This window comes from Vigna umbellata, chromosome 8 (assembly GCF_029865625.1).
Source record: "Vigna umbellata cultivar VRB3 chromosome 8, Vumbellata_1.0, whole genome shotgun sequence".
Classification (NCBI taxonomy): Eukaryota; Viridiplantae; Streptophyta; class Magnoliopsida; order Fabales; family Fabaceae; genus Vigna; species Vigna umbellata.
Genome location: NC_142172.1, coordinates 25,901,200 through 25,926,780, shown reverse-complemented (window position 1 = coordinate 25,926,780; position 25,581 = coordinate 25,901,200). Strand labels below are relative to the sequence as shown.

Here is a 25,581-nt window from a genome sequence, read left to right as displayed (position 1 = left end):
GATAAAATGTTTGATTTGATTTTTATGGACCATACAGAAAAACTCTCTTTCAAAAATAAATATATAAATAAATAGATGGATAGATAGATATGGAGTGAGAATTTATATGCATGGAAAAACTTATCATACATAAGAATAACAAAAGTCATGGATATTTATTTATTGATTTAATAATAGATTTAATTGAAATAGTTACAATTTCACCTATCTCACATTCTCATTGTTTAAATAAAGAGTTTAAACCACGATGAGTTATTTTTTAATAAGTAAATATTTAATTTAGAACATTGGGCGTATTTATATAAAAAGAAATATTTACAATATGACGGTTTAAAGATATATTTTTATAGTGATTATAAATTAAAAGATTAAGTATGCCATTCTTGAACATAAAATTTGAATTGATTGTTATTTTTATTTTAAATTTTAATTTATTTAATTAAAAATAAATAAATATAATTTTTTTAACTTATAAAACAGGTAAACAATTTAAACGTTAATTTAAAATGTCATTTAATATGCTAAAAAGGTTATAATATAATTAAGAAAGTTATAATATAATTAAGTAAAGATAATTATATCTATTATTTTTTAAATTTTAAAACTAAATTATATGAAAGTGTGAGACTAAAATGTTTTAAAGTTTGATATAGAAGTAAATTTTAATTTTATATCAAAATTTAAAATTAAAAATATATTTAATTCTAAATTAAATAATTTTCGGAAAAATGTTTAAATATGAATCTATAAATGTATTAAAGAAGGGTTGATTTTTTAAAATAATAATCCATTAAATATCGATTTTTTATAATATAATAGGTGAGTTATTATGAATTTATACGAGTATGTTTATTTATTTTGTGTGCACTATTATATACAAATACAACATATGCACTGTTTTTTTCTTTAAAATAAATAAATTATTTCGGCTAGTAAATAATTAAGATTGAGCAAAAGCTAAAAGAAATTGAAACTCTCATATATCTTCGAATGAAGACAAACAATTAAACTCCATCAAATCTTATGATTTGGTGCAATAATTTTAATGAATTCCACTTGCATGTATGTTGTAGTAGGTTACATTTTAAATGAAAAGTATTAACAATTAACGAGAAAATAATGATTAAGATAAGAAATAGTGATATTATTTGCAAAATTCACTCTTTTTTTAAGTAAGTTTATGTTTAACTATGTTAAGACACTAGATTTTTGAAATATAACTTAATTGTAAAAAAATTATTATGAAAAAAAAAGATAATAAATATCAATAAACTATCTTTAATTTCAGTTCAACATGAATAACTACTAGAAAGTTACAATTTGATACTATTGTCGCATCTATTTCGTTTCGTCAAAAAATCTACAATTTCATAATATAATATATAATGAGCCATTTACATGTTATGTATGATATATTTATTAGCAACTTATCTTTCGAGTTTCTTTTTTATTTTTCCTAAATTCTATTTTATATAAGCTCAGTCAAAAAAAGTTTCACTCACTTAAAATTGATATATAGACTAAGTAACATATGTAAGATAAAATGTTTTGAATGTTTTTATATTTGGCATATAATGATATGAATTATTTATAACATAATAATATAAATATAAAATAAATATTTCTTGTTTAGATTTATAGAAATTTTTTGTTATGTATACACTACACCTCTAATATTTTTTTGTATATATTAATTTGGCCAGAAAACATAGCCTTCTTACAATATATTTAATGTCTTGACAAATAAGAACAAACAAACAAAAGTATGAAGTCCTCCAACAATTTAAAATACATTTGATTGTCTCGACAAAGAAGACCAAACAATTTAAGGTATCAAAAACATTTCTAAGAATACCTATAGAACCTCTAAAACACCAATATCAATTGATACATGCTATGGAAATTTTATAGAGAATATATTATCACCATAACCCTTCAAAAATATATTTTTACTTGTCAAATGTTAATTTTACAAGCAAGACTACTGTAAAAATTTGAGAAAGTGAATGCTAACTTATTAAGTCGAAACAGATATCTATCACTCCTTAACAACATTATAAACAATAATTTCAACCAAAAAATCTTATTATCACCAAAAATGTGAAACTGGTATACATTTGAAAAAATAACAATTGTATTGAGGAAAAAAACAAGATTAGACTGTTTCACAAGTCTTTTGAGATAAAACTATAAATTTGGCACTGCAGATGTTTCACCAATTACAAATTGTATTGAAACACAAGTAATACCAGATGAATCCATGTCAATTCATCATATTCTAACCCCATTGGATGCTAAATGAAAATCTTAAGTACTCTCTTATCTTGGACTGAAAAACTTGCAGTTTAAAAATTTGCATCTAAAGATTGAACAAGTTCAGAGGTGGAGTAGCAAACAGTGGACTATAATGCTTTCCAATGCAGACATGGGTCATGATTTGGGTTGGTCTCCATACTCATAGCACGATTGTTCCACAGTTCTTGTGAAAGTTCTTGTTTTCATCTCTTTTTAGTGGATGAAATGAGATTTGCTCAAGGCATCAAAGGACCGAGGATGGTCCTCCTCCCACCCACCCACTCTTTCCATTACACGTTTCATTATTCATTATGATTAAGTACACACCAGACAAAACTCATTTCTCTTTTCCATCTTGGACTTTGGTATCAACTTTTGGAGGCGAATCTAACGTTCAACCCAACACAAATGAAAATAATTCTAACAAAATCCACACAATAATTCACACTCTTCATCTTTTAAACCACTTGTGTATATGGTACTTTATCTCCTACACTTCACCGTTCGTGGTGGTTCCGGATGCTAAGATCTATAAGGCCAGAAAACAGTGTCATATTCAGCCATTATCATAGTTCTTTCAACCTTATTCTTTGTCATCAAGATAGTCCTTGGAAAGACAAAAAGAAACTGGAAAACATGAGTTTTTATTTTTGAGCAAACCTGGCAGCCAAAAAACATTCCTTTGAAGACCACAATGAACCAAAACCACTTGTGATATTAAACAGGATGCAGTATATATAGCTTCTTCCCAAAGCAAAATCTAACTTAAAACAAGCATTACATTTATATAACATACAAGTTCATAACAGGATGGGATTTGCTCCAGTTCCCATTCAATATGTTATACAACAAAAATCAAATGCATCCACTGAACCAAAGTGATCAACCAAGCAATATCCGATAGAGGTTGAAAAAGTCAAATAGGGTTCGTTTGAGATTCAGCCCAACACCACTAATGAACTGAACTCTGCCACTTCAATCTGCCGAGACTGATTTATGCTACCCTTCAGATGACAAGAGCAGATAACATGACGCAGTAGTCTACCAGTCACACAAAGCTCAGATTTACCACCATGATGTTATGACAGTGAGTAACACTACATAACTATATAATAACTACACACCACCACTATAAAGTAGGGAAAGAGAAAAAGATAAGATACAAAAATAGAAAAAAAAAAAAAAAAGAGATTACCCAGCTGAAATGTCAGGCTTTTAGTTATGTATGGGATCCTGTAAGTAAGGTTAAGTAGTATATTAACAGTTAGAATTGACGAAGTTCTTTATCTCCTCCATGAGGATATAGAAATGATCATTATTTGGCAAGAAGTAGAAACCGATAGTTGCCTCCTTAAGGTAAAGAAGTTTGACATCTTGGTCACAATTCTTCAGACCTTCCACATATTCCAATTGCCAATCTTGGAGAAGATCCAAACCAGCCACACAAACAAGACTTTTGGGCAACTTGAGACCTGCAAGATTTTTACCCTTGGGACCAAAGGGGTTACAAGCTGGATGATCTCTATCTGCTCCTTCTGGAAGAAAAGCTCTCCAATACCAATCACGGTCTTGCAGCCTCACAAAGTACTTCCCATCCAGTTTCTTCTCTGACTCAGTTCGCTTCTCCCCACCAAACAGTGGGTGGAGAAGAATATTGCCTAGCACTTCAATATCTTCTTCAGCAGCTCTCACAGCCACATGATGAGCAATGTTACCACCAGAACTATCGCCCGCCAAGTACACATGAACCTTGGAATCCTTTCCACACTGAAGCCACTTCCTGGACTTAACCCACTTGAGGGCTGCCCAGCCATCATCATAGGCACATGGATAACGGTGCTCTGGCGATCGCCTGTAGTTTACAGAAACCACCACAGCCTTGCAAAGGCTCACAAGGCGGCGGCAGAAAGTGTCATAGATAGCACTGTTAGCAGATGAATGAGAGAAGCTTCCACCATGGAAGAAAATTATAACAGGAACGATCTCTGTGGTGCTCAGGGGCTTCTCCAGCTCTATTATGTTGCACCTAGTCTCCTTTTGAGGAGCTACTTGATACACCCTATTGAATAGACCGGTGTTTCTATCAACATGATCAAAAGAGAACACCCCATCAACAGGAATTGCGTTGGCCGGGACCTTGCGGTCGAGGAATTCCGCCAACTCTCGATTGAACGTTCCATCAGAACGTCTTAGTAGATTGTAAGCAAGTTTGAAATTGGAGATAAGCACCCAAGTATTGAGTGGAACAACACTCTACAAAAAGATTGAGAATATTATTAGAAGAAACCTTATCCATATCAACTAACACTGTAGTGAAAATAAAAAAGAGACTCTTGATTGATTCCTCTATTCCGGTAACTAGGTCACTGAGCTGAAAGCTTCTCCCCTTAATTAGATAAAACGGGCACCAGGCAAAAAATATCATAACACTATTAGCAGATCAACAAGAGAAAAGCTGACAAATTAGACCAGAACCAACGATTACAAAAGGGTACGAGCCTTACAAATCTTTAGGAAAAAAAAAGAGGAATTTTCGACTTGCGCCACCAAATCAAACTCCAATTTCCCAACTTTCCAGAAAAAGAAACAAGAGGCCTACATGGACGAAATACAAAGTACAAGAAAAAACCTAAACAATCCCAAAAACAGCATCCTCCTAATCGCACGGGTACCATGATTATTAACCAAACCCAGAAAGGTAATAAAAGAGACAGAGACAACCTTCTGTAACTGAGATACGTTTTCAGTCATTGGCCTTTCAATTGAAGCCAAAGATTAAAATTTTCCCCAAAAATCAACAACACCCCTCGTCACGCAATCAGCATAAAAAACCAAAGAAGTCACAGAAACATATACAACCAGGCACACATAAAATAGAAAGTTAAAAAAAAAAATAAAGAAAAAAAGATGGATGATATGTTACCTTAGATTCACTGAGGTTGACTTCATCAGTGCCAGTCATCTCTGTTTTCACCTCCCTTACCTCTACACCGAAGACGCTAAAACCGAATCGACTAAAAAAGCAACAGTGATCCTCAAGTCACGATGCCCAACCTCTTAAGCCGCCTCATAACATCGAAAAGCGGTTAAAGAAATAGAAAAGCTCTCACCTTGGGCAAAAGAAGAAAGAACAAACGGTGGTGGGTAACGAGTAACGGGTTATGGCTCCCTTTGGATTGATTTGTCGGTTAAAGAAAGAAAAGGAGAGTTTGAAGTGTGGGAAAAGAGAGAAAACAGAGTGAAGAAGGCAGAGAGATCAGAATAAGAGGAAGAGGAAAAGAAGGATGAGAAGGAGAGTGGTGAAGAGAGAAAGAGAATAGAGAGAGAAGGGAGAGAATGAAGAAGGAGGAAGAGAGTCAAACGCAAAGGAACGACGGGGATGGACGGAGACGAAAGAGACGACAAAGCTGGCGGCCGAATTAAACTGTTGAAATGGGACCCACCATTTAAATATATGAGGAGAAAATAATAATGGGGTGTTTTTTAATTGGTTGTGGCGTTTGGGAAAAATCATTTCAGTCGCTATTTTTCTTTTATCCCTTCTCCCTGTTTTGTCTGTATGCTGGTGTATTGAGAGCCAGGGAGAAATGACTTGTGACGTACAAGCTTCTGTACACAACCTTTCTTGATGGCTATTGACAACCCCGTTTTGGCCTTGTTTACATACGTCTCTCTTCTCTTCTCTTCTCTTCTCTTAAACTTTTTCTTTTTTTCTTCTTTTTTTAAACAAAATATTTAAATAAACAACAACACCAACCTTATCAACGCCAATTTTAGAAGCCCAACCATTTTCTATAAACAACCAGATCAAAAGAATATTATCCAATATTCTTAGTCTTTGGTTTAGGAAGAAAAGGTAATGAGAAAAAAGTTACATCTTCTTTTAATTTATTTCACTTAGTAAACACACACATATTATATATATATATAGACATAAATCAAAATACAAATTACTTTTTTTTCTGAATTATTGTTGTATTTCAAGAAAATAAAAACAATTTGGTTTTAGAATATAATTTTAGATGCATTTTTTAATTTTAATGGTGATAATTAAAAAAAAAGCTTCTCTGATTCGTCTTCTAGTGGAGGACTCTTCCGGAGCTGCTCCCTTTTTGTCGTGTGCTGTATAGCTTTTTTTTGGTGGGCTTTTAGCCACGTATTTAATAAAAACAATTAAATGATAATATTTTAAATTGACGTAGTAATTTATGTATGATAAACTCTTTTATATGCGCTTTAAAAGAATTATATCATGAACCGTCTCTTATTTATATTTTATGCTTTTAGAATTATATAATTGAATTAAACATTATATTTTCAAATCCTGTAGTGGTAAGTTTCTAAAATTTTGTTTTGAAAATTAAAATTGGAAATAATATTGAAATATTACTGATGATGCATAGATCTACGTTAAGAGCATATGCAACACATATCTTAATTAGGATAAGATCATATCTAACTTGAGTTGTTGGAACAATGTAAGAGGAAAAGAAAAACGTGGTTGCTTATCTAGCACAAGACATTGGAGAAATGAATAGACATTTTTCAAATTTATATATTCTTATTTTTAATATATTTTTTTTTTATTTTTCTCCAATTAAAATTAAGGACTTATATAAATTCTTACTATAAAAAAAATTGCGAGATGAGAAAATTTAGATTGTTCAATCTAAATGCCATATATTACATTATAAAACCTTTTGAATTATAATATCTAAAAGTAATTTTTTTTCATAAAAAAAATTGAAAGTGGCTTTCAGATTTCATAATTTAGAAGTTATTTTTTAACTTTTAGATTGTATAATATATTGATATTGAAAAAGAACTTTAAAATTTCAATATGTTTTGATGATGTTACAAGCTATTGATGAAGATTCAAGTTTTTGATAGATAATTAAAAGTGTTGATGAAGAATTAAGCCTAATATTTTAGTTTTCTTTATTTGTCATACAAGTTACTAAGACACTCCATATTACACAGTTTTAAAGACTTTTTTATGCAAAAAATTACCTTTGTATTATACTAGAACACTTTATTTATTAAGTTAATTCATGATAACACATAAACAAGGATGATGGTGAGGATGAGTAGAAAAAAGAAAAGGGGTGACACAGCAAAGTGGGCAATTTTGTCTTTTAAGCACCACTAAAGGTGCACATGGAAACTATGAGGGGAAAGAAAGAAATGAGCAATTATATACCAAACCCCATGGGGTTTCTATTTGATTCCCCTTTATACTTTTCACACCTCCAATTTCTTTCAAAACTTTGTATAATACCTAAACTAGCCCTTCCTTTACTTCTTCCAACACTTTCACACTCATATTTTCCCCACCCAGACCAAGAAACAGGTAACAAACCAAATGCTATATGAGAAAAAGTAACGAAGGATAAAAAAACTCACTTAGAAGACAATGAAAATAAGAACGAGACAGTTTCGTAGAAGAAAAAAGGAAAATAGATTATATATAAATGTGATGAGATTGTAGAGAGAAGGTGATGTATTTAAAAGAAGGACCTCTGTATGAGAATAAATATGAGGGTGCGAAGAGAACAAAAGTAGTACAAATAGCAGCACCATGAACAAAACCTTTTTAATGGATGATAATAACTAAAAGAAGGTTTAATCATTTTCGAGGTTACTAATAAGTTTCAATTAAGTTCTTAGTTTTTTTTTTCTCAGTTGCATATTTATTTTTAAAAAATTAAACCAATTAGGTTATTGTTGTTATTTCTGTACTAACATCGTTAAAAAAGGTGACACGTGTCAGTTTCTGATTTTTTTTAAATTTTTTATTATTTTTTATTATTTAATTATTATTTTTATTTATTTTAATTTTTTTTAAATAAAATTTAAAAATGTCACGTGTCAAACTGATATTGTGCCACATGGCAATAATAGTGTGACATAGCACTGATAGTGCTACGTGTCATTGTTAGGCCACGTGTCATTGCATTAGTCTAAATTTGGTTACTTATTTTTATTGTATCTCAATTTGAATCTTGTATTTTTATTTTGTCTCAATTTGAATCTTGTATTTTTATTTTGTCTCAATTTAGTCTTAATTTTAAAAATTAAACAATTTTTTCCCTCCTCAAATTCAAACAAAATTTAAATTGTATATAAATCTTAACAAATATTTTTATTAAAATTGATATTTTTATTAAATATTTTTAACAAGATTAAGTTTAATTATATTTATATTTACTTAATTATATAAATGTTAGTTATGTTATTTAAATATACCTATAAGGATTCGAAAAAAGAGTAACATAACATGCTGGTATGAATTTTCGTGGAGAAAATTTCCATGGAAGATCATGAAAGAAGAAACTACTTTTAATTACCGCTTTCACGAAAACTTGCTGCAATTTTTTATTTAAAGAAAATGAAATTTCACATCAATAATTTGTTCAATGACCTAAATCGTTTCGAAAATTCACACCACCATATTATGTCATTGGTTTCTTTTAACTCTTAGGTATATTTAAAGAACATAATTAACCTTTAAATAATTAATTAAATAAAATATAAACAAACTTAATCTTGTTAAAAATATTTAATAAAAATATCAATTTTAATAAATATTTGTTAAGATTTGTATACAAATTAAATTTTGTTTGAATTTGGAGAGGGACAAAATTGTTTAATTTTTAAAATTAGGATTAAATTGAGACAAAATAAAAATAGAGAGACCAAATTGAAACAAAATAAAAATACAAAGACCAAACTGAGACTAATGCAATGACATGTGGTCTAACAGTGACACGTGGAACTGTTAGTGCCATGTCACACTGTCATTGCCACGTGGCACAATATTAGTTTGACACGTGGCATTTTTATTTTATTTTTTTAAATTAAAAATAAAAAAAAAATTCAAAAATTCAAAAACACCAGGAACTGACACGTGACACATCTTTAACGGTGTTGGTACGAAACTAACGCCAATGACCTAATTGCTTTAATTTTTCGAAAATAGAGACCCATTGAGAAAAAAAAAACTAAGAACCTAATTGAGATTTCTCAACAAAATTAGGGACCTCGAAAATGATTAAACCTTAAAAGAAAAAAAGAGAGCAATTAAGTGAGAATTAATTTCTCTGTCGGTCATGAGAGAACTTATCTTGAAAAAATTGTTGTAAGTGTTTATTCAAAATTATATTTCTTCCATTCAAAAAAAACTAAGAACCTAATTGAGATTTCTCAACAAAATTAGGGACCTCGAAAATGATTAAACCTTAAAAGAAAAAAAGAGAACAATTAAGTGAGAATTAATTTCTCTGTCGGTCATGAGAGAACTTATCTTGAAAAAATTGTTGTAAGTGTTTATTCAAAATTATATTTCTTCCATTAAAATCATACATTGAGATTTAAACCATTATTTTAAAGATAGAATTTCCTTCAACACTATTTTATTAACATGTGAAGAATATAGCACCTCAATTGTGTAACTTAAGTATATTAGAACATAAAATATTTCTTCCTCATTTTTCAAAAAAAAAAAAAAAAAAAAAATATATATATATATATATATATATATATATATATATATATATATAATAATAATGTTACTTTAAGTATTGTAACATCATATTTTAATAGTATAATGTTATTAAAATAAAATGTTACATAGATGATAATAGAACAAATAAATAGAACTTAAACTTTCGCAAAGACAAGATCTACACCTATAAAATCATCTTACTTTCCCTTTATTTTACCCTCATCGCTCGTCAGATCAACTGAAAAGATGTCTCCTTCCTAAGCTCACACCGATTAAGGTGATCATGTAAAAGAGAAAATAACACATAGACAGACAATACAAAGTAAAGGTAAGCTAGAGATACAAAGACAATTCATATATTATCTTCGTAATTCAAACATTAAGCATAAATCAAACATAACAATCCAATCATCCTAAACATGCCAAGACCTAAACAAGACTATCCGGATACAATATGAATGTCAAAGTATTGGTAGTCTATGCACTTGTAGTGGTAATACAACTGGCTCAATCCAAGCTACCCTATAAGGTTAGTCCATTTCAGTTGCCTATGGTTATGATCAAATCCCACAGATAAGAACCTCCCGCTACTCTCACCACATGACTCACCCCTCTCTACTTGAGAATAAATGACCATTAGAGTGTCAGAATAAACCACAAGTTCAAAGCTCCATACATTCATAACAACAATACAGGACACAACCATGTAACCTCTCCACGAGTCATGGAATTACGTCCATTAACCATTCACATGATCAACCACAAATTCATCATTTTCATCATATATCACACATAATCATATACATAGATATACTTCATATAACATATCAAAACTCATATAAAACCATTTCAACTTCATCAAGGAAACTAAAACAGTGCTTAAGAAAAACACAGGAAAACCCGAAACTGAAAAACTCAAAAACTAGCTAAGGGGCGCTCAACGCTGGTGTTGAGATTGTTGATAGGGGGGAGCACAAGATTAGCTGAACCCACAATCTCTGTGATATCTGTTTTTGATGATGACAACATGTAACATCCCAAAAATATAACTGTAAACTATACTTAAGAGTTCTTACATTTACAATAAAATAGAACAGTTACAAGAAATAAAGTTAACTTACAGTTATCATAAAATAACCATAAATTAAAAACTTTACAGAAACCTATATTAATACAAATCATAAGAGCAGACCGATCGGTCATACAAGAGGTGTATCAACCGAACGGTCGTACAAACAGTGTATTACACCGAACGGTCCTATACTAAAAGTAAAAAAAAAACAAATACAAGACCGAACGATCTTACTCTTAGCTGAAACCCTCCTCTCCTGCCAGCGCAATACTCTGCATACCCAAAAGGGTGATCATTGCAAGGACAAGGACGACCGAACGGACAACATGACAAGATAGGAAAATAAGGGTAAGCTAGTGTAATTTAATTAACTATGTAAGCATACAATTCATACCAGCATATAAACAATCATACATATACCGAACTCATATAAGCATCTTATACCCGACCGCTTTTCACTCTGACTGTTCGGACTGTATAAATTATGTAGCTACGACGTTCTTGCACTCGTGGAAAGGTAATATGGAAAACCATCAGAATTACCATTGCTGGAAACCCAAGCCGCCACACGAGGTTAGCCCTTCATCCCTCACTATAGCTAGAAACCCAAGTCTACACATGAGTTTAGTCCGATAGTTGGAACCCCAAGCTATACGCAACCAGGCCTCCTGCTATTCTCACCACATGCGCCACCATTCTCTACTTGAGACTCAGTGACCATTAGAATGTCAGGATGAACGACAACTTAGTCTGAACATATTCATACTTTACAATTTCATAATCATTTATGAGATATTCCTCCTTGGAACACTCGTTCATATCCATATAATACAATCACATCATACTATAATTCCATCATACTTCTTCATATCAATACTATTCCATTCATATCACATTTTAAATACCATACCTCATTAACAACATATTTCCTCATTTATAACACCTTTAAATAACTTCAAACCGAACAGTAGGACAAACATCACCATTGAGCACAATTGACTCGGAAATATCAACACTTATTATGAACAAAACATGACGGTAGAACACCTCCTATGACCATACGGGATATGGTTTCCCTATGGTGAACATGACCGAAAGGGATATTGTTTCCTTATGGTGAACATGACTAAATGGGATATTGTTTCCCTATGGTGAACATGACCGAACAGTATATTGTTTCCCTATGGTGAACATGACCGAACGTTAAACCCCTGAACCCTTTTTAACTTACACTGAACACTATTGGATTATGCCGAATGCTACTGGCTAAGACAGAACACTATCGCCTTGAACCGAACCCTTACAATTTATACCGAACGCTACGTACAATACTGAGTTCTCTTCAGAAGTCCGAGTACCAGTACAAATCGAACACTCTTCAAGAAGCCGAGTGTCAGTACCAACCGAACACTCTTCGAGAGACCGAGTGTCAGTATAGACCGAGCACTCTTCAGAAGTCCGAGTGTCAGTACAAACCGAGCACTCTTTAAGAAACCGAGTACCAATCTAAGACCGAACACTCTTTAAGAAATCGAACGATCATGAACTGGAGAGTCTCTAAAGAGACTGACCTAGTTATGACCGAGAGCAGAAAAAGGCCGAACGGTCAACACTAACAATTTCAGCATTCTGCAGAACTTCTGCAGAATTATGAATAACACCCAACATGACCATTTCTAAACACTTTGGCTAACTTCAAATCCTCAAAACTTGAATTATATATCAATTCACACCTAATCAGATATACTTAAACTTCAAAAACACCAAACTAAAGAGTTTCATGACAGATTTCACCTCAATTTACACAAAATAAGAACCCAAGGACCCAAAGTCAGATTTCTCACTTTTTATACCCTACAGAAGAACTTAAAGGCTCTAACAAGTCTAACTAAACATGCTCAGACACAATTCATTACCTAATTTCATTTTTAGCTTCAACTTCTCAATTTCACTCATTCACTTTCTCCAACCAAGAACAGACCGAACACTATTTCAACAAAAACTAAACGGTTCACAGGTCTCGATCATACACATAAATCAACAACACAATCATTCAATCATACATGCATACATTCAAACAACCAATTCCAATACAGAAAACGTAATTAAATTACTAGCTTCCCTTACCTCTTGATCGGACAACAAGCTCAACTCACAGCAGAAATCGTTTTCCCCAAAACTAAAACTTTCTACAATACCTATAACCCACCGATCAAGAAAGAATAATCAACCAACAGACCAAAACATGATCAAAATTTGTGAAGATGAAATAGATGAACACATGTAACCAGAGATTTGACTTGCATGTGCCCGAAAGCAGATTTCTTAGGAAGAGGATGAACTTACCGACTCCAAACTTGAATTAGATCGGTGAAGATTGAAGTTCTTGATACCAGGGGTGATTAAGTGTGGTCTGATAATTGAAAATATGGGATGAGATGAAGAATTTTTAGAGAGAAGGAGGAGAAAAGAATAGGCTTGAGTTTTAGAGAGATATAAATTCTAAGAGAATGGGATGAGCTGTGCTTTAGGAAAAATTCTATAAAATGCTCAAACTCTTTTATTTGAGACATTTGTCCCTCCCTTCTACATGTTATTTTCAGGAGTTTGACATTCTCCCCATCAACAAAATTTTCGTCCTCGAAAATTAAAACATACTAAAGAACAGATGAGAGAACAACTCCCTTAAGACATCTCCAAATTTTCAGGTAGAGTCATCTGCTCTCCTATCCACAAACAACCTTAACTAGACTGATGGATTTTTCCTCTAAGTTACTTAGGTAAGCTCTCCATACTTAGGGTAAGCAAACTGCACATTTTCAACATTGGCCTTTGATGCACTAGAGCTTTGTTCTAACGATCAAATGGATTCCTTACACCCTATAATTGATGGAAAAACATATTTAGAATTAAATCAAAGTACTCCTTTGATCATTAAACTCAAAACTAGGTGCACTCAACCATTTGACAACTCCAAAAGTGCTCAAACTCAAATCTACCCTTTATAACTCAAAACTCTGCAAACGAAAGGCATGAAAAAGTTTGGATGGACTCAATAACACACCTCAAGACTTCAGTCTCCTCACACCCTCTCTATTTTCAATTTCCACTATCTAAAACCCCTATAATGTACTAACATTTGCTATGGAACTCAACTTATTAAACAATTACCACTTCCACATTAGATTTTACTTATTTCAATTTCTAGACAAGTCACATATAACCTAATCACAACCTAAAACTTCTGATTTTCCCTTCCAACCCTTATCTCATAAACTCACCTACCAAAACCTCATTTTTAACCCCAAAACTTACACTTTGAAAATTCAAAACTCCATAACTTCATAACCAATTTCAGACATCAAATACCATTTCAAAACATACAATTTCATGACCACGATAACATCTCAATTTCATCCCATCAGAAACCAATCATCAAATAACCAAATATACTCATTTGATTGCACTAACAATTGCATAAATATTGAAATTATAACAACAATTTCACATACATACAAAAACTAAAATTACCCAACAAACATAATTTAAGGTTAAACATCTAGCTTCCCTTACCTCACAAGGAACTATCAAGCTCTAAGAATGTCTCGCCGATTGCTTAAAACGTAAGGAAATTCTAGAAACACCTGCGAAACATCAAATTGAGAACGTAACGAGTCAATAGTACTTCAGATTACCATAAAGCACATGCGATGAGGGATCACTACCCATGATTTCAGATTAGGAACGAAAGAGAAAAACGTGTCAAAACTTACTTGCTTTATGCTAGAAATTGATCGATAGATGTGGAGATTACTTCGTTGTGACCTCTGGAGCTTCCTGATCATCAAACAAATGATCGATGAGTTAGAATTTTTAGAGAGAAGACAGAGACCTCTAGAAAAATAGTTTCTAGAGAAATAATACGTTTTAAAATAATGAAAATTGTTTATAACAAAACTTTATAATAAAACCATTTAATATTAAAATAACCGAGTCTCACTAGTTTTAAACTACCACAACTTATAAAATATCATTTTCTAAGGTTTTACAAATATTACTTATACATACTATACATATTTCACATCATCTCTCATCATAAAAAAGTGACATAATCATGTATATACAATCAAATCTTAATTCACTAATATTTAAATAAAAGAATATTAAGAAACATAGATACAAAATACATTAAGGTATACATATGTTTATTGACAAAAATAATTTTTTCAATATTTTTTTATTGATAGATTTTAGAATTTAAATTACCAAATGAGTATTTTTTCTTCAATAAGATCTATTGATAAATTATAATTGTATTACCGATATAGATTTTTATCATTAAATTTCATCATTAATTTATAATTTCAATTACCAACAAAAATATTCGTTGGTAAATTAAGCGATAAATGTTCAGTTGAGTTTAATGAGTTTTTTATATATTAAAAGGAGATGAATGCGAAGAAGAAGAAGAAAAGAAGAAGAAGAGGAGGAAAAGAAGAAGGAGAAGGTCGAAGTTGAAGTTGTTGGCAACAAAGGAGGTGTGGCGGCTCAGTACTTATGTGGAGGTGCGATTGTGACACGAAGGTGCATGATATATAATGGCTACCAGATTAGAGGAGGAGGAAGAAAAGGAAAAGGAAGAGAAAGAAGAGGTGAGAGAGGAAGAGGATGAGTCAAAGATGACACTGATGGATGCGATGACCATGATGACAACTGATGGAATCCTACTTGACGTAGTCCTCCTTTTGTATTTTTACTTTTTATAGTTTAGCTCTTAAGGAGCATGGGTTACTATAAATACCCAGCTCCTCTATTGTATTGTCACTTTTGAGCTTAATGAGAATTTGATTTTCTGACATTCAGAAATAATTCTCTCTTGAAAGTCATATGCTAGAGAGTCCAAAGACTCCCTCTAGCCACCTTCCCTGCACACTGCCTCCATTTTCATTTTCCTTGAATTCCACCGTGCTCCACCTTATTTCTCTCACGTCACCATTGCTCCCCTCTGCTTTAGTGGCGTCAGTTTCCTTAGCCACGCGTCATCCAGCACTCGACATCCACATCTTCATTCTTCCTTCACTCTCGTAGAACCGCACCTCTCATTTCTTTGTGCATTTAATTCTCTCGCGCATCCAGCCACATCTCAGAGCATCTCATTCTCGCTCTCGAGAATTCCTCGTCTCCAACCACAGATCCACATTCCATACGTATCTTCGAAGGTATTTTATCTTCGTTCATTACACTACCACATCTTCTTCTAGGGTTTCCACTTCCTTCCACCATTTTCCACCGTTCAAACACCTTAATCCCTTTGACCTTCACTTTTCACCGATCATCCGAATCATTTGAACCGATTAATCGGTTTATATTGAGCCTCATCACCATTTTAGGGTTTCTTCGTGTCCGATTAGTGTTTCCACCGATTAAAACCTAGATCCTAGGTTTTCTAGTGTCCGGTCTCCGTTTTTTTCCCTTCAATCTCGAGCTTCGTTTCCATTCCGCTGCGTCTTCACTCGTCGGAGAGAGCTTCGAGGAGGTCCGGTTCGTGTTCGCGCATCTTCAATCGATCTCTCCTCGGGCGTTCGTCCATCAAGTGGTATCAGAGCAAGGTCGAACACGCTTCGAAGATAAGTATCGATTTCCTTGTGTCTTTTCGCTTTGGTTTAATTCTGAGTTAAGTGTTTCGCGTCTCTGTTTCGAGTTTTTTGTTGTTCTTGCGTTGTTTCGCGTCTCTATTCATTCATCTTATTTTGTCTCGGTTTGATTTTGATTCTTTGCGTTTTGTTCCGTCAATTTCTGAGTTGTTCATCATTTTCCTGTACTGTCTTGTGTTTAACTTTTGTACGTCATTGAATCAATTCCATATGTTTGTTCTGGTTTGAAGTTGAACTATTGTGCATCTTATTCAGTGATATGTGTTTTCATGTGTTTAGGTTTCCAATTTCTGATTCTGTGCTTAAATTTGTGCTTTGAGTCTTATATCATTTTATTCGGTGAATCCAATTTGTTTGAGTCTTTTATTTTCTGAATCTTATTCTGTCATGTTCTAGTCTTGTGGTTTGTTTTTAATTGTTATTTGAATTCGAGCTTAACTAGTTGTTGCTTATGTTTTGTGATTCATTTGAGTTGCCTGCACTGAGTAAGTTCTGCTCACCATATATAAGCTATGACATTGTATTAATGAGCTTGGTGGCAGATTTCAGTGGTAGAGATAATGAATCTCATGTTTTTTTTTTTAATATGTTAATGTTTGTTGATAGCTTTGCATTGGTTCACAGCACTAATTTAGTGCCTAATTTGTTTCTGCTTATTTCTGCACTTGACTGAGAATTTGGCATTGAGATGCATCTGATTGATTGAGCCAGTACCACGTGCATACTATATAAGCAATGAATTGCTTTGGCAAAGCTTGGTTGCACTGAGAAAACTCTAGTAGAGTCTTATTTGCAGTTGGCCGAACTGCATATTTCCTTGCTTGAGTCATTTGCTTTATTTTTGTTCATTTCAATAGTAGATCATTGCTGGAATTCGGTGTATTCAATTCTAGAGTCATTTGTGTCTTGCATTTGGTGTTGTTTAAAATTCTGTAATTTTTTTTTTAGTTGAATCATTTGTTTCTATCATGACTTATATCTTGTGAAGTTGAATTGAAATAGAAGTCAAATTCTATGTTGTGAATTGTAGCAAAAGAAAGTGAAAGTATAAAAGCATGAGTTCTTGTGATTTGAAAAAGAAAAAGCAATTAGAAAAGAAGTATTGATTGAACCACATAAAGAGTCAAGTGGCAAGTGCAATTCACAACACAGTTTCACTCCTAATGTTTCTCTCCTTTTTCTGGTTTATCATATAATTGGATTGGAGTGAACATTTTAGAGCAATTGGCAATGCATTATTCTATTTCAGTTGCAAATCTGTGTGGTCATGTATGATTCAACTTAAAGTGATTTTTATTGTTTTTAAAATCTGTTCTAGTTCTATTCCTTAGGTTCTATTTGTTGTGCTTACTTTGATCAAAGCTTTGTTTCTTGTTTGTCTTAATTGAATTTCCTGGTTTTGTCTCAATGCATGTGCATTCTATTCTGCTGTTCTTTAATTGAGCTTTTGTTTGCTTTTGTAATCTGGTCTAGAGTTAATCTTGAGTCAGTTGTTCTTTTGTGTTGTCATTCCATTCTTGTGGTTGTCCTTTCTGTTCTGGTTTCTGATTTTGACCTTAGCCTAGCCATTCTTGATTGAGAAGTTTGTACACTCTGGTTTTCTGGAATTTGAAAGGAGGTTTGTGTGCTTGGTAGCATCTTAGGTGGTGGTGGTCTAAAAGACTCTCAAGCCTTGAACTGCCAAGGGAGAATCTCCCTTCCAAATCTTTTCATTTATGTGCTTTAAATTTCAAAAGAGAAGCCTTGAGTGTTGTGAGTTTTGTGAGGCTGACTTGGCCTAATTCCTTGGCACTTTGAAATAGAGAATTCATTGTTAATCTAACTTTGTTGCTGACTGTTAATTGTGCAGGAAAATGAGTTTGAGTGATCAAACTAAAGCAGCTGTGATTGTACTCATTTTAATCTGCACTTGCATTCATTTTGAACCTTAATTTGTTTGTTGAATCACTGCTACTTTACCTGTTTTGATTGCAGTTTGAACTTCTTCATTTCTGCATCAACACTGTTTTAACTGCCAATTTCTGCATTACATCATGTTAATCTTTCTCCATTGATTTGATTAGCTTGGAATGATTGTTTACTCAGTTTGGTTTCAGCCTTGAATTACACCCATTTGCATCTGGTTTAATATCCATGTTTATGTGTATTTTGCTGGAATTGGTGTAATTTCTATGTGCATATTTGAACTGAATCAGTGCAGAAAAAAAAAATGTAGAGTAGGTGTGTTGTTGTGTGCAGAATTGATAAATATTTGGAGTCAAGACTTTAAAGTAGCAGCAGAATCTCAGTAGAGTTTAGAGCAAGCTAGACCAACCATTTAATTAGGGGAGTTGTTTAACTTTCTTACCTCTGGATTGCTTAATTGTTTCTGTCTTAACTGGAAATTGATAGCATTGATGGTTACTCTGCTGAATTGAGTGTGAATATTTGATTGCAGTTTGTCATTTGAGAGCAAAAGAAATTTATATAGCTGCATCAAGTGTACGAGACTAGGAGAAAAGGGAAGAATCTTTTATATTGTGTGAAGTTAATCCTTTTGATATCTGTGTGTAGATAAGGCACATTGATTCCAATTGTGATTTGTGATTGTAGGATTATACTGGCCAGGAGATTCAAAAGCATTGATTCCAGCAACAACAAAATTGAGCAAAAGTGTAGTTGGAGCAGGCTAGCAACCATCTGAACTAAAGGGAGTTTCTTTTATCTCAAACTGTTTTGATATGCTTAAATTGTTTAGTATGGCCTGCAATCGTTAGGATTAAAATTGTTTAATTGTTGATTTGGTTGGAATTCAGTTTGTGCAGGAGTTTAATTGAACAGCAGCATAATCTTAGTGGAAAGCTTGGAAAGCTTGTGCAGCCAAGAGAAAGGGAAGTTATTACTACCCTATATACTCTTTTGCAATCTGTTTTAACCAAGTGAATACTCATAGCAGTTTTGTGCATGTGTGATTGCAGGATTGGATAAGCTAGTTTTTGGATCTAGGCCGAGAATTGAAAGGAATATTTGGCCTCTGGAAGATTTCGTGCAAGATGAAGAAGTGGTCTAGGACCGCATCATAGTTTTGATTTTTTATTTTTTTTTCTGTATTTGTTTGATTCATCTGAATTGTAATGGGTTTGTCTTAGCCCACTGTTAGTTTTAGCTTTTGTTTTGTAAAAGGGCCTTTTATAAAGTCCAAGTGCTTTGGAAGAGTCCTTGGTGCTCTTTCAAACTCTTGGCAACTTTTCTTGATTGCTTTGATTTTTTTTAGCATAGCTAGACAGGTGAATGTGTCTTGTTAGCCAAAGCTACAAGCTTCACCATAGGAGTAGACTTTAAATATTGGCTTGATTTGTGTATCTCGTAAGGGTCATTAGAGTCCGCTGGTTTCTTTAGTGTTTTGTTTGTTTGAGTTTGTGTTCACGTTTAGGAGTGATTTAGGCTAAAAGGGATTAAACTCTAAGCCTTATCACATTAGAGTCCGAGAGTCTAGTCTCTTATTTGTGTTTAATTGTTTGTTTTTGAGTGGTGTTCTTTGATTTTAAAGGTGATTTTAGTTTAAGGGGTAATTAGTTAGTAGCCTAAGACATTTCTGGCAAGGCAAGACTTGGTACTTAAGCAGCTCTTTAGCTCACCTCTCTTACCTGGGACTTGTCTAGGTGAAAGTTTTTAACCCTCTAAATTAAGAAAACTCTTAAAAACAAAGATGTCTTCTTATAGTTCATATAGGTCTTCTAGGTTAGAAAATGTTGATGAAATGTTTAAACAAGCTAGGAATCTTCCATCATTTGGTAAAGACATAGGTGCATTAACATACCTAGCTTGGGAAAAAGAAATTGATAAAATAAATCCTTGGTTTTATGAAGAGAGTGAATATTATGTCCTTAGCATATATCTCTCTAAGTTAGAAGAGCATGCAAGTGAGTGGTGGGATGAAAGACAATATCATGTTAGGAAAGGTAGAAAGTCCTCCATACGTGATTGACATGATTTAAATGCTTGCATGAGAAGAAAGTTTGTGCCTTCAAGCATTAAAAGAAACCTAGAACTAATTAGGGATTGCATTAATGATGGAAAATTATTTCTTGAGAGTTTAAATGATCATGGGTTTCTTCGTAGAGAATTAGAATTCGGGGCAAGACTTAAGGAGATCAAGGATAAGAAAAGAGAACGAGAGATTGAGAGAAAAGAAAAGGAAGAAAAGAAAGAAGAAGAGAAGAGAGAGAGAGAGCAAATAGAGAAAAGAGAAGAGAGAAGAAGAGAGGAATTAAGAAGAGAAGAAGAGAGAAAAGAAGAAAAGAGAGAAAGGCAAGAAAGAGAGAAGAAAGAAAAGGAGAAATTGTTACTAATGACAAATCCTATTCTTTCAAAGACTGTGGAACCTAAAAGGGAAGGTTTCCAAATCTTTACTTCTTTTCCAATAATTGATTACTTTTCAATTTTTGACTTCTCTTTCAAACCAATTGTCATGAAAACATTTTCAAAATATGACAATTCAAATCTTGAGTTATTGTTATATTTAAGAAAACAATTAACTCAAGATAAAATTGAATTTGGACTTCTAAGATTTTCAAAGATTACTAATCAAAGTATTAGATGTTCTTATTCTCTTGTTTTTAAAGAAAAATTCTTTCTTGGATTGATATTAACCGAAGATATATTTGATGTGTATTGCAGATTCGTGTTTGATCCAAGAGGAAGAAAACTAGATCTAAAAGAATAAGGCCACTCCAAGATGGCAATGCTCCCAAAGATTGTGTGGAGTTTCTTCATAAGGCGATTGCCAGATTTGAGGACAAATCTTTTCTTAAGAGGGAGGGCATGATGGAATCCTACTTGACGTAGTCCTCCTTTTGTATTTTTACTTTTTATAGTTTAGCTCTTAAGGAGCATGGGTTACTATAAATACCCAACTCCTCTATTGTATTGTCGCTTTTGAGCTTAATGAGAATTTGATTTTCTGACATTCAGAAATAATTCTCTCTTGAAAGTCATATGCTAGAGAGTCCAAAGACTCCCTCTAGCCACCTTCCCTGCACACTGCCTCCATTTTCATTTTCCTTGAATTCCACCGTGCTCCACCTTATTTCTCTCACGTCACCATTGCTCCCCTCTACTTCAGTGGCGTCAGTTTCCTTAGCCACGCGTCATCCAGCACTCGACATCCACATCTTCATTCTTCCTTCACTCTCGCAGAACCGCACCTCTCATTTCTTTGTGCATTTAATTCTCTCGCGCATCCAGCCACATCTCAGAGCATCTCATTCTCGCTCTCGAGAATTCCTCGTCTCCAACCACAGATCCACATTCCATACGCATCTTCGAAGGTATTTTATCTTCGTTCATTACACTACCACATCTTCTTCTAGGGTTTCCACTTCCTTCCACCATTTTCCACCGTTCAAACACCTTAATCCCTTTGACCTTCACTTTTCACCGATCATCCGAATCATTTGAACCGATTAATCGGTTTATATTGAGCCTCATCACCATTTTAGGGTTTCTTCGTGTCCGATTAGTGTTTCCACCGATTAAAACCTAGATCCTAGGTTTTCCAGTGTCCGGTCTCCGTTTTTTTTTCCCTTCAATCTCGAGCTTCGTTTCCATTCCGCTGCGTCTTCACTCGTCGGAGAGAGCTTCGAGGAGGTCCGGTTCGTGTTCGCGCATCTTCAATCGATCTCTCCTCGGGCGTTCGTCCATCAACAACAATGATGACGACGATGGAGGTGCGACAAGGAAGAGAGAAAGAAAAAAAAAAGAGGAAGAAGAAGATCAATAACATTTTTTATCTATATATATATATATATATATATATATATATATATATATATATAGATGAATTTGTTATTATTGATAATTATATATAAATTTGTCAATAAAATTTATTGACGGTCACTCCACAATAAATTATATATCAACAAATTTTTCTTATTATTAATAATTCATCAATAAACTTAAATTATTAACAAAATTTTCCTATTATTAATAATTTTTGTTTGTTAATAATATAAGATTTTTATAGTACTTTTGTTAAGTAAATTTAAACTCGTTAAGCTAATTTAATTAATTAAATTATCTATTAGCCTTGAGTTTAAATTGATTGAGCAAAATTTAAATTGGTAAGTGCATTTGACATAATTTGATGAGCGATTCATCATTAACTATAAATTTTGCACAATTTACCAAAAAGTGTTTGAATCAGAATTTATCAATTCTAACCAATTTTATGCCCTCAAATATTTAAAGGTTTAATACCTCTTTTGGTCCCTCGAAAGGGGGCAAAAGTTCAATGTGGTCCTACCTTTTTTTAGAAGTTCAATGTGGTCCCAACTTTTGTAAAAAGTGTGCAATCAAGTCCTTTTTGGAAACGGCGTTGAGTTTTTAACGGAGCAGCTGACAGGGTGGACTGAAGTTAGCTACGTGGCTGTGTGTGGGTAATACGTGGCTGTGAGAGGGTCATACGTGGCTGTGAGAGGGTAAATGTGATAATATTACTGAGATTAAGAAATCAGAAGTTAGGGTTTGAGTTGCAGAGAAATTGGTAATTTGAGATACGAATGGCTTCTTCTGAAGGGTGTTCGTCGTGTTCGAGAAGTTGGGGCAAAGGATCTTCTGGGTGGTCCCATGGTTGTGGTGTGAGAGGAGGTGGGATAATCCCTACTTGTTATTGTGGTGATGTTGCTGTAACCAAAGTGGCGAGAACTACAAAGAATGCTGGGAGAAATTTCTGGGGTTGTCCACGTTACAAGGTTTGAAGTATACCCTTTTGAGTTAAAGTTTTTTTGAATTGATGCATTTGTTGATAGATTCCCTAACTTGGTGAATAACAGGGTGGATCTTCAATTGGCAGCTCGTGTAACTTTTTCAAGTGGTGTGTTGAAGAGAAAGTTGATGAAAAAGATTGCACAATGGTGAGGAGGATAAGTCAGCTGGAAAATTCAGTGAAGGACTTGCAGAAAATGATGAAGATCTTAGTTGTAGCTTTGTGTGTGTGTATTGTGGTGTGCCTTGTTCAGGTTCTGTTTAGGTTGATTTAGTTAGATTGTAACATCCTATATTTTGAAAGGTGTAAGATCAATTAAGCAATTCAATGTATTACGTATTGACTATTTTAATGAGTTAATTTCAGTGATTAATGTTCTAATCAGTCCCCCTGATGTTTTAACAATGTTGAAATCAGTCCCCTGATGTTTTAAAAATGCTGAAATGAGTCCCCCATTTGCTTTAAAACTGTTCACCACTGTCTGCATCCTCCTTGTCACCCTCAACATGTGCTTCTCCTCCAACGTCACTACCCTCACCACTGTCTGCTGGACCTTCACATAGGTACAAAATCTCATTGTCATCATTTTCTACAATAGTTGGTTCGTCCACCCCATGCACAACATACAGGTTCACTTTCCCCAAATAATTAGCCACCTTCATCATGTTCATAGCTCCTTTATCATCATCAAGCTTATGTAAAACATGTTGGATATTGTAATATAATTCTTTTACTTCCATGTAACCCAGATCTTTAAGTGAACCTAATACTCCAAAATAACACCATTTATCGGGATCTACGTCCGAATAAACTATCTCCCCGTCCATATACTTAAAGGGGACTTCTTTGATCAAGGTCCCACCGTGATGGACCACAACCTGAAACATGTCTTCACCCATCCCTACCCCAACCCTGCAAATGCAAACGGGGACCACTAATTTAAGTTAAACTAATATCTATGGGACCACTATGAACCATCAAAACAAGACAACTTTTCACCCCTACTTAAACCCCTTATAAAGCGACAACAGTGATAACATATACAACAACTACATGTCATAAAATTATCAAACATAAACCCTAACCTGATTTGCGGTTTCCAATTTGAGCTTCAGATTTCCGGTATCCAATTCGCGCTTCAGATTTCAACACACTTCCTCCACGATGATAAATCCCAAATTACCAATTTCTCTGCAACTCAAACCCTAACATCTAATTTCTTAACCTCAGTAATATTCTCACATTTACCCTCTCACAGCCACGTATGACCCTCTCACAGCCACGTATTACCCACACACAGCCACGTAGCTAACTTCAATCCACCCTGTCAGCTGCTCCGTTAAAAACTCAACGCCGTTTCCAAAAAGGACTTGATTGCACACTTTTTACAAAAGTTGGGACCACATTGAACTTCTAAAAAAAGGTAGGACCACATTGAACTTTTGCCCCCTTTCGAGGGACCGAAAGAGGTATTAAACCTTAAGAAAATTATAAAAACAAATTACCCCACATAAATTTTAAAACTTAAGTTCGTAAAAACAATAATTTAAGTACTTTTAGTTTTTTTTAGAAAGATCCTTTTGTCAACTTTGATTTAAATAACTTTAAAATTAAAAAAAATATATTTTTTCTAGATAAAATGCCCTTCTGTACTATGGTTAAAATTAACCATGAGATATAAACTTTATAAATTTTTCTTAAGATTTCAACTTCATATATTTTATCATAATTCCACAATTATTTTTTAACTAATAACTTCATATATTTTATCATAATTCCACAATTATTTTTTAACTAATAGTTATTCATAACCTATGACATTATTCTGGACATTCTTTTGTTCATGTACATCAAGTTTGCAACCTCTAATCAATGAAAGAACTAGTGATCTTTATAGGAGATAATTATCTCTATCCGGCTTGACAGAGACCGTTATGGGTTGGTCAATTTTATTTATTTATGTTGGTTTCATAAGACAAGATTAGATCCAGAGCTTTCAACCTTTAAAGCTCTAACACTAAGAAAGAGAAAAGTGTAAAAACTTGACTTGATTATTCATATAATAAATTGTGTGTTTATTACACACACACATTGCAATAGAATTGTAATCCTATAATAAAGCTAACATTCATTACAATGAACAACATAAGGAAATAATTTATCACCATAACTATAACGATAACTATACATTATAGATAATCAAGTCATGGCATAATATCAAGGATATTGATTCTAATTATTAGAATCATAACCTAGTCTAACTAAAATCATATACAAAAGCATAGGGAAAAACTCAAACCTATGCTAAAAC

At 33.3% G+C, this 25,581-nt stretch overlaps 2 protein-coding genes across 2 annotated transcripts; one reads left to right on the top strand and one right to left on the bottom strand.

The window, feature by feature from the left end:
* Window positions 1–3,056: 3,056 nt before the first annotated feature.
* On the bottom strand, window positions 3,057–5,714 carry LOC124834231 (gibberellin receptor GID1B-like). Its single transcript, XM_047308881.2, has 2 exons — window positions 5,219–5,714; window positions 3,057–4,548 (listed from the first exon to the last, which is right to left on the bottom strand). The coding sequence occupies exons 1-2, from the start codon at window positions 5,255–5,257 to the stop codon at window positions 3,553–3,555; spliced, it is 1,035 nt and encodes a 344-aa protein (XP_047164837.1). The 5' UTR covers window positions 5,258–5,714; the 3' UTR covers window positions 3,057–3,552.
* Window positions 5,715–23,064: 17,350 nt separating this feature from the next.
* On the top strand, window positions 23,065–23,544 carry LOC148194350 (uncharacterized). Its single transcript, XM_088096614.1, has 2 exons — window positions 23,065–23,256; window positions 23,338–23,544. Exons 1-2 carry the CDS (start codon window positions 23,065–23,067, stop codon window positions 23,542–23,544), a joined length of 399 nt encoding a protein of 132 aa, XP_087952740.1.
* The last annotated feature ends 2,037 nt before the right edge of the window (window positions 23,545–25,581 follow it).